The sequence below is a fragment of the Dioscorea cayenensis genome, chromosome 17 (genome assembly GCF_009730915.1).
Source record: "Dioscorea cayenensis subsp. rotundata cultivar TDr96_F1 chromosome 17, TDr96_F1_v2_PseudoChromosome.rev07_lg8_w22 25.fasta, whole genome shotgun sequence".
Classification (NCBI taxonomy): Eukaryota; Viridiplantae; Streptophyta; class Magnoliopsida; order Dioscoreales; family Dioscoreaceae; genus Dioscorea; species Dioscorea cayenensis.
The window spans coordinates 8088036-8098717 of record NC_052487.1 but is presented as its reverse complement, the minus strand read 5'-3'; the positions used below and the strand labels follow the sequence as shown (position 1 = coordinate 8098717).

General features: G+C 36.2%; 1 protein-coding gene across 1 annotated transcript; it reads right to left on the bottom strand.

Moving 5' to 3' along the window:
* Positions 1–361: 361 nt before the first annotated feature.
* LOC120281385 (probable 3-deoxy-D-manno-octulosonic acid transferase, mitochondrial) lies at positions 362–5992 on the bottom strand. Its single transcript, XM_039288229.1, has 12 exons — positions 5791–5992; positions 5568–5661; positions 5380–5422; positions 5020–5142; positions 4447–4566; positions 4294–4372; positions 3491–3607; positions 3050–3147; positions 2392–2482; positions 2026–2145; positions 1855–1925; positions 362–726 (listed from the first exon to the last, which is right to left on the bottom strand). The coding sequence occupies exons 1-12, from the start codon at positions 5879–5881 to the stop codon at positions 553–555; spliced, it is 1221 nt and encodes a 406-aa protein (XP_039144163.1). The 5' UTR covers positions 5882–5992; the 3' UTR covers positions 362–552.
* Positions 5993–10682: the final 4690 nt, after the last annotated feature.

The following is a 10682-nucleotide window of genomic DNA, read 5'->3' as shown; positions in this document are numbered from 1 at the left end:
CCTATATGAGGTGTCCATTCCATTAAGAAAACACTGTATATACAGTATTTTTAAAGAACACCATTTCATTGTTAAGATCTTTATGAAATAAGTTTTATTAGAAAATATTTTCTTAAATATAAAAATTTTTGTGATAGATCAAAAATTGCTACTTCATAAGCTCTATGCAGCAAATTTTACATGCATCCTTTTGTAGCATTGTATGCTAAATTGTACCCTTCTATATCACTTGTTATTTATTTATTTTATTTTATTTTTTGTTTCCATATGAGGATGGTGGAAAAAAGTCAAATATAACAAACTGCAAAAGGGCATCTAATATTTTAGTTAACAAAAAGGCATCCATCAGAACACATTGTACTGGGCTGGAAAACTAAGGCCAAATTGCTTCATGCTCTTTTAAGGTAAAGGAAAAATAAATAAACAATACACCTCAGTTTCACCATCAGCAACACTCGAAAGTAAATCCTCCGAAAGAAGTAACACTGCCCTTATAATGTAGGCCCTGCCACTCTAAGCATTAAAAAGAAAAGAACCATTGAAGACAAGAAATCAGCAACAGCCCTTTTTTAAAACATGGGCATCCATTAGATTCCAAACACCATGGATAACTCCTTCTGAGACCAAGGAAAACGCTCTCCTCGCAGCATTCTGCCTCGCCTTCAGAGTTTCGGCATCACCAAGCAGCAGGCTCACAGCTTCCGTAAGCTCCCTCTTCCCTTCGACCTGCATATATCATGAGTGCCACATCAAGACATGGAGAGCTCTCTAGGATTTTGAAAGTCTGAGCGTGTGTGTGCAGGCTACTAAGGAAAAAAAAAAAATTTAACCATTTTTTTTTAAATCATATATAGTGATGCATAAAATGATGATTGCAAATATATTGGCATGTTGACTTACATATCCATCTTTAGCTTGCCAACAAAGGCTAATAATTTTAGACAGAGAAGTCCGGGATCCATTTTTAGCTTCACTGCTTAATGAGGCCAAGTAAACTATATTTAAGAGTATTCATTTCCAATGCAGATAAAACCTACTGAAAGCCTAGATTTCACAATTAAGGGATGTAAAGAGGACGAAGAATCTTCATTCCCTGTGGGAACTCATCCCGATGGGGCAGGGATTCTCCGAAATAACCCCCGCGAGCAGAAATGAGGGAAACCTCTCCCCGAATAGCGGGACAAGGCGGGGACGGGGAATGTATTTCCCCACCCCACTCCCCGCGGGGAATAACCGTGGGGAATCCCCGCATGTAGGGTGATTCCCTGACTTTTAAATTAAATATTATATATATATTAAAAATAACTCATTAATTTTTTTTTATTAAAAAAAATCAATATTACTATAATATTATAATGACCAAAATTTGGGTTTTAAAAAAATTATTTTTGGTATTTATTAATAATGTTTTAGATTTTTAATAAAATTAGTGTTACTCCAATGCAATGTTTGGAGATAATTATATGAAAAATTGTTCTAAAAATTTTAAACAAAATTTTTTTTATTTTCTATTATAGATAAATATGTTATACTAAAATTAAGATTAAATTGATTAATTTATCAAAATCTCAACTTGTAAGTAGAACATCTCTTATGAAATCCCAATTTCCGCAATTTCTCTTATTCAGGAAAAAACATTTGGTGCCGCGGGGATTCCCCGACCCCGCAAGGATGTGAGGGGGGTGAATTTCTCCCCCCATGGGGCATTTTGAGACAAGAAATCCCCGCTCCGTGGGAAGCAGGGATGAGGATGGGGATCCCATTCCCCGCCCCGTCCCACCCCACTTGCATCCCTGCTCACAATCTTTCTATCAAATAAGAGGATAATGGAGAAAAGATGGGCATCCTTCTCACCTGTAGTACAGAAAAAGAATCCGATTGTAGTAATTTCATCACCATATGAGAGAAATGTCCAACATGAGGACCTGGCATTTAATCAAACATAAACAGCCATTAGACAATGCTTGCAAGATAGATGATGCCTAAAAGCTCTCTGAAGCTTGTAAAGTAGATAAAATCACCAACCTGTCAAAACAGCACAACCAGCTGCAGCAGCCTCAGAAATATTATGACCACCTAAACTAGGTGCAAAGGAACCCCCAATCACAGCAATTGGAGTTGCTCTATACATAGACCTTAATTCACCTGTATCACATTCACAGTAGATAAATAGACTATTACTTAAAATGACTATCACTTAGAATATAAAAAACTAATAATCGAATTCCCAAGATTCCATAAAAATTGGAAAGCATGTCAAGCAAGCACAAAGGATAAAACATCAATAAGGAACCAAGTAACTCATAGAAGACTTAAAAGTTACACACTTTAGAAACCAATTATCAAGGCACCAACAGGATGAAGCATTTTTGAAGTAGGGAAAAAACCTACCTAACGTATCAACCACATAGAAACTTGTGCTGGGAAAAATAGTTTCACTTTTAGACCTCAAGGCAACATTAATTCCTTGGCTTTTGAGTTCCTGCAAAAGTTAAGATGTTCATATGAAAATTCCACGCACAAAAAGCTTACTGATGGCACCTAAGATAACCTACTGAAAACGCCCCATCTTCAAATTAAACAACTAATTGAGAGACATAATGCATTAAACAAAAGATTAAACAGTATCCTTATTCTAGAAATTTACTATATATCTAATAAGTTTGAAAGCATAAAGCAATTGATGTATAGGAAACATTTCATAAGGTTTGCAATCCGAGGAATTGACAATCATTTGATTTATTTCACATATATATTCTGAGAAAATGTTTATGGCATAATAAATGCCATGGCCTAGTTTCTAGTAACAATAGAAAATGGTCATCAGCGTAAACTCATAAAAACCCATGAACATAATCTACATGTTAGATGAAAATTAGAGACAAAATACTGTAGTCACCCCAAATTCTGAGAATTACTATTCAAAATAAGTAAGGATACCGTATGTGAGCAAGAAATAGAAACAGAAACTGACTAACATTGTTGGGAAAAGCAGAATTATAATATTGATTAAAAAAAAAAAGTTTTAAAAATAGCAGTGGAAGCATACTTGTATCATCTGTTGTCCATGCTGGGGATGTCGTGGCACAATGATTGTAAGCAAGTCAGGGTACACTCTCATTAGTTCTTCATGGACCCAAAGCACGACTGTAATTGAAACTACAAATAGCTTCAATTATTAGGAAAAATTACAGTGTTGTGAGTATATATGGACTAATGACCTTATCTTGAATTTCCAAGAATACTGTTTTCCTAGGGCATTCCTTCTAAAGGTGACAGCAATCTAGGCATAAAAATCCCTATTTCCATATTGAAGCAAAAAATGAAACATAACAAATTTTATGATGTCAAAGCATCTACAGTGAAAAAGAGTTTCCCTTGAGGAATAAAATTAAATTAAATCCTAAAAGCTTTGTGCTAATTTGGAGTCAAACATGTCAATCAAGCCTTGAACAGATAGAGCAACATAAACTACAAAAGCACATAACACCTCCTTGTTCACACTTGTGTATGGATGCAGCCATCCAGACTGGTCTACCACAAAATTGTTTCTGCAGATCTTCTATTTCCATTATAGCTTTTGCAGGGATGTTGAAATTCCCAACAGCTGAAACATAGAAGTTGATACAAAGTTTATGAGAATATGTTAATGTCTGGGTAAAAGCTACAAATAACAATCCAAACATTTAGCAGTTATTCAACAAAACTTTCTAAGCCGATCCCACATTTAAGACGCATTTGGAATCTACGAATATAAGATGCTAATGAAAATCATGATGCTTTTTTTGGTTATTTCACAAGGTTTTCTATTAAAAAGCCTCCAGTTTGCCTGATCCAAAAACAATGGCTTGGGATATATTTTATAAGAGTTGAATTCAAAAATCCACATCTTCCACTTGTTAATGAAAAATTTCATTAGCTACAAACCACATAAAATGAAACCTACAATATCAAGAGATTTATTTTGAATTTTCTGATCAAACATGATTTCAAATCATGAAAGCTCACCTAAATAGCCTTTTTTTTATGACAAAAGCGACAACACCGACAAGCACCATCAAAGGGACACACAAGTACGAGGTGCATTAGTTACGATGCCTTAATAACCCCTAGAGATAAATCCCTCTGCCATGTAACCTTAGAAGGGAGGAAACATTATTCCTCCCGCAAAAGACTAAATTGCCTTGTATACGAATGTAAGAAGAGTATATATATATTCACAAACATGATCTTTTCAGAGTACTAACATAGCAAAAAGTTAATGAACTTCACATGTTGAAAGTCAGAGCATGCCATATTTTAAGTCGCCGGCAAAATTGATGATGTATGGTGAGGCTTGTAGCAGTTGAAATCTGACAGCCTCTGCTGTACTCTGCAAACCCAGAAGAGATAAGTGATAAGGAGATGTGAACTTGAGTAATAAAGCTAGAGAGTTTAGGAAAGTACCAATGGGGCAATTAGTGCTAAGTTTGACAGCATAAATGAAATTAACGGTCTCGCCAATGGCCTCAACCAATTATTAAAGGATCTTACTGACATTCGGGCATTTACCATGGTCACTGCGATCTTTAAAAGAAAATGCAACATTAGAATTTTAATCCAGTATAACATAAAACACCAATCATCAAAAGGTAATGGTGGAGAACATTTTGACAAGATAACAAGTAGATTATTTATCAAGAATATTAAAATATCAGGAAGCATAATGTGGAGTGTTTGCACATGGAAAAAAAAAATGTGCCTGCAAACTGTTCCAGTTGAAAATGGGAATAGATTCATAACTCAAGATGAGCCGAAATGTTGTTGTTCAAACACATAAGTGATATGTCAAATAAACAAGCTACTGTGATTAGTGTGAAAAGGGATGACAGTGATGACGGTAATCTGCATGCACACACATGTTCAACACAAATCAAATAAAATGAAATCAAGAATCCTTATAGAGGACCATCTTAATAACCTTTGTTTTCATAGCAAGTTTTAGATAAATAATAACAAAATAGTAATAGCATGACTCACTCCTTTTGCTGACGCAGATATGATGAGGTTGGGCCAGAGTTCACTTTCCATAAGAACTAATGCGAATGGACTCCAGTATCCTAGAAACCGATCAATCACATAGGGAATATCAAGAGGGAAAAACTGCAACCAACGTGAACTTCATCCAATCAAGAAAAAAGAGGTAAAAAAAAACCATACGAATGTCAAAGCTTAAGAAACAATTAAGTTAAGCCAAAAATTTGCAGAAATAGTGTATAAGAATACATTGCTCTGACAACCCAGATAGGATCAAGATATAAAGGCAATGTGCGTGTAAGATCGATACAGACGAAGAAATACGTCTAGCGTTTGAATAAGAATCTGGCCGACGTCATATACCTGATATATAACTCCTTCAGGGAGCTGATCCTTGATAACTTGGCTACAAAAAAGCAGAACCAATTGTCAGAGCGTAAACACGAGTCATTAAAAGTGATGAGCAGAACAAACGAGAAGTTTGTAATCGTATAAAGAAAGGAGATTGAGAGAACTGAAAGGTCTGTTGTTACTTAAAAACGTCATCTTACAAAGAGGCGGTGGTGGTGGTTGTCAGCAAGACATGATAATCAGGGTGGTGCTGGAAGCAGTGCGTGATGAGAGGGAGAGCAGCCAATCCTTCGCCTGCTTTTGCGTGCAGAGAGTGGATTGATTCACCATTAAACAACAAGGGGAGGGGGGGATTGATAGACTAAGCGAAGAGATAGATAGATGGCAAACCTAAGGAAACGGCGTGGAACCAGAGGAGCTGACCTGGAGGTCGGGGGCAGGAAGGGCGACCAAATCGCTCGGGCCATCTGGTCGGATGCTCCAAGCCCTGCATCCTCCTGCAGTAGAAGAGCATATGAACCAATGGCGCCGCCACCCAACTCGCCGCCCTGTACAACCTGTAGGCCGCCAACTCCCCCGCAAAGCGCCACCATCTCTGTTCTCTCTCCCTCGGCCACAAGGCTCCTTCTGGCTTTCTTTACATCAATTTTATTGCGGTTGTTTTCCTATTTAGCCTTATAAAAAAAATAAATTAAAAAAATAATAACTTACTCTAGTTTGTCAAATCAAAATGATCAAACTTTAAGCCATCTTCAACCCGTTACACCAAATTTTTACCTCAAATCTTAAATTTGATTCCACTATAATAAATTGTATTCTATCCACAAACCCCAAAAGAAAATATTCTTTTACACATCTCATTTTTTATTATTAATACTATTTAACCACAATATATTTGAAATTAATTATTTTCAACAATGATTTAATTAAATATTATTTACAATGTAATATATTACTAAGAAATATTATTTAAAATATTTTTAATTTATGATTTAATTTATTTTAAAAATAATATATAAATTTTTTTAATTAGTTTGATAAATAATTAATAAACACATTAATGATTACAATTTTAACAACAAAAATAAAATTACTTAAGTAAATATTTTACATTAAAAATCATAAACAAACATACAACAAATGCATAATATTACAACATAATATTATGAAAGAAACATCATCTCATCAGTTTTAAGAATTTTCTGAATTAGTATATTGCTCCCACAAATGTTCTATCAATGCATTGTGAGGTGCAAAGTGAGCTTTTTTGTCTTTAATTTAATTATATCGAGCCACAAACTTTTCAAATAGAGCATTTTCATCTTCGATGACTTCCACATTTGGTCTAGGCATATCTATCGATTCTACAATCAGTACATTGAGATCTTTCTCATCCTCAATATCATGTTATGAAGCATGAGAGCAATTTGCATAATCATATTATTATTATTATTATTATTATTATTATTATTATTATTATTAATTATTCGACAAACTATTTCATCTTTTGATAGCGCCATAAGAGCAGTCTCCATGACTACATCTTCTGAATAAGAGAAAGATGAATTTCTAATTCCGACATTGGAAATGCCTCCAATATTAAAAGGTTTAATTACCAGATTGGTCTCTCTATTATAGTGAAAGTGCCCTTTTAATCCCTCTAATATTTTTTTGTTCTCAAGAGATCCCTTTATTGTTTATTTTGGGTAAAACCAGTCCCTCACCCTGACGGCCGTTCTATTTTCCATTTTCTCATCTGACGTGGCATGGAATGTGATTAAAATATTAATAAAATATTGCAAAAAATTCTATAAAAACCCATTAGTCAGCTAACAAGTTAATTACGTTATCGGGTTCAGATCTTTAATAACTAAGGATCCGAACCTGAAAGCTAAACCATTCTCCATCTCCTCTAATCCCTTCTCCCCCTCTCCACTCCATGATGATAACAAGGTCGAACAACGCTGCAACCATTCTCCATCTCCTCTAATCCCTTCTCCCTCTCCACCGCATCCAACGCCCCCGATGAAGAATTCTTACAACTAGGAGTGAACGAGATTGTTCTCGACACCACCATCGCCATCGATGACCCAATTTCTAGGGCAATGTTTTCTTTACCCGATAGTCCCTCCAACGCAATAGTAATTTATCTCCATCTTCAATCACCCAGATCAGGTAACTGTTGTTGATTTTATCAGTAGGATTTAGTCCTCTTGTCATGTCTTTGGTGGGTGAATTTGATTAGGTCTACACTTGTTCCTCTCTATTTAGGGTGTCAAAGTATGTCTAGCAGTTTCGAATACATTTTAAGGTACCATCATGGAGGGAAATTGAAAAAGGAAGAGTACCCAGAATATGAAGATGGGATTGTTGATGAATTTGGAGTGGATCCTGATAAGATTTGCATTTGGGACTTGCTTGGGGATATCAAGATACTAGGTTATGATATTAGCAATGCTGTGGATATGTTTTTCGTTGATGGGGATGGAACATTGAAGCAAATTTCTAATAATGCTGGGATGGTAGGTCTAGCAGAACAACTAAGAAACCATACATCAGTGGATGTATTTGTTGAGTCAAGACCTGTTAGCCATAACATTACTTTGCCAGAAATTTTAAGACCCGGTGTGTAAGAGAAGCTTTTTGCAAAATTGTTATCAGCTGATACAAGTGCTACCCATAAAAAGACATTGTCAGATGTGTCTGTGACTAACTTAGTGGGTGAAAGTGATAGCTCAGATGAAAAACAGAACAAGGAGAGTGATAACGAAAGCAAGAAGAATGATGCATGTTCTGTCTCGTGGAGTGAAATCCAAGATGAAGTGCAGGACAAGGACACAAACAAAGAAATGTTAGTGACTGCTTCAGGAGGGTTGGATAATGAGCAGGTACTAAAGACAAATTTAGTAAGGTTGGTGACTGATGAGCATGTCAAAGAAGGGCTAAATTCAGGAGTAAACTTGACTGCTTTGAGGAGTGAAATCATAAATGAAGATCATGAAAAAGACAGTGACAATGACTTCATTAGGGATGATGAAGAATTATTGGTTCAGATGCCATTTGCTGGGTATAACTCAGATGAAGATATTGAAAGAGATGGAGCTAGAGGCAAGGTGCTAAAATATATTGAGTTGAAGAAAAGCCTATAGCAAGATGGTCAGAATGATGCTGGTGAAAGACCGAATGACAATGCCCTGATGGAAAAGATAGGATCAATGTTAGGAGTGGTGTAGGATATGGCAAGATTAGGGGATATGAAAGTGAATACATCTCATCATCAGATCCAGGGAGCTATGAAGACACTAGTGAAGGATCAGCAGCAGAAGATGCACAGAGGCATAGGTCTACAAGGAAGATGTATAACCCTAATATTCATTTAGATGATTTTTTTCCCTTGATCTTAAGTTCAAGGATTTGAAGTTATTCAAGAAGGAATCAGTTGATTACTCAACGAGGAAAGGTTTTCAATTCAGATACATCAAGAATGATGCAGTCAGGGTTAGGGCTGTGTGCGAAGGAAAAAATTGCAAATGGCTAATATTGTGTTCTTGGTGTAGTGGGAAGAAATCATTCGTAGTTAAACATTATAAAACTAAACACTCTTGCTTACTTGGACGTACTAGGAACAAAAGGGTAACAGCTCCAGTAATTGCCATAAGGTTTGGGGAGATAATTTCTGTAATGCCATTCATTAGGCCAAGGCACTTAAGATCAATGGTGAAAAAAGAGTTAGGTGTTTTTGTCACTAACAAAGTTTGCATAAATGCTAAAGGGTTGGTGGTTAAGAAAATTGAGGAGCAGTTCAGGGAGGACTTCAAAGTTTTAAATAACTATGCTCTAGAATTAAAAGCCACCAATCCAGGGAGTAATGTCTCAAAGGCTTAAGCCACATGAGTTTCCCACATTTCAGAAGATATACATTTGTCTCACTACTGCAAGAGAAGGTTTTATTGGTGGTTATAGAAGGATTATTGGGGTTGATGACTACTTCCTTAGGGGATTGATGAAGGTTTAATTGCTTGTAGCTGTTGGAAGGAATGGGAACAACCAAATGTTCCCGATAGCATGGCTAGTGGTGCAGAAGGAAACTACTGAATCATGGACTTGGTTCTTTGAACAGTTGAAAGTTAACCTATGTATTGGAGATGGGCTTGGGTGGTCCCTAATCAGTTATATGCAAAAGGTATGCAAATCAAAGAAGTTATTTTTTTTAATGTAGTACATGCCTGCATTTCAATAAATCTACTGTCTTTTTTCAGGGTCTAATACATGTAGCAAATAATCTTTTCCCTTTCATTGAGCATAGAATGTGTGCATGGCACATCTATGCAAGATGGGGGAAAAAGTACCATGCCAAGGAGCTCCAACTTGTATTTTAGAATGTTGCCAGTTATACTAGCCAACCAGAGATGTCTAGCTTGCATGTAGGGACAAGAGGCTGTGAAACAATTATTGGAGAATTGGCCAATTACAGGTTGGTGCCAAGCTTCTTTTTTGAAGTGTGATGTTATAGACAACAACATGTGTGAAACATTTAATGGGGTTATCCTAGATGCTAGGAGTAGGTCAATTATAACTATGTTGGATGACATAAGACAGTATGTGATGACTAGAATAACTGTTAAGAGGGAGTATGTTAATAAGTGGAGATGTGATTGTGATTGTGGACCGAAAATTATTGCCAAGGTTGAAAAGGCATGAAAAAGAGTGGTAAATGGCAAGTCGAGTGGAATGGGGCTTAAGACAAGAAGTGTTCTGCGACAACTTGGTTTTACATGTGAGGGAGCCCTATGTGGTTGTGTTAGCAGACCATGTCTGTTCTTGTGGAAAATGGGATAAATCTGGAATTCCATGTCAGCATACAATGGCTTCTATTCCCTTTAGTGGTGCAAACCCACTAGATTATGTATCTAAATGGTTCAAAAAAACAAGTACCTTAAAGCCTGCCAATCTCTTGTTAATCCAATAAAGGGCAGGGAATTTTGGCCCACAAGTGAGGATAGTCATTTGTTGTCTCTAATGGCTAGGAGGATGCCAGGAAGACCTGCTAAAAAAAGAAGGAGGAAACCAATGGAGGGCAAAAATAAGCACAACACAAAGTTTTTAAGGGCAGGGAGAGTCTTTAAGTGCAGGGTCTGTTTGGTTGAAGGTCACAACATGACTTACATGTCCTAAAAGAAAAGAAGCAAGTGTAAGTTATTTTACTGCATTGTGTAACTTTATCAATACCATGTTATTTTTGCTTGTCCTAATAATACCATCTTATTTGTAGGAGAGCACTATAAACCCCCAAGACGATGGAATTTCAGGAATAG

Excerpts from the sequence above, each read along its gene's own strand:
- LOC120281385 (XM_039288229.1), bottom strand. The coding sequence starts at position 5,881 with ATGCTCTTCTACTGCAGGAGGATGCAGGGCTTGGAGCATCCGACCAGA. Across the intron at positions 3,608-4,293 it reads TGCCGGCGACTTAAAATATG|CTGTTGGGAATTTCAACATC; the intron begins GCATGCTCTGAC and ends TCTATGTTTCAG. Across the intron at positions 1,926-2,025 it reads TGGTTGTGCTGTTTTGACAG|GTCCTCATGTTGGACATTTC; the intron begins GTTGGTGATTTT and ends ATTAAATGCCAG.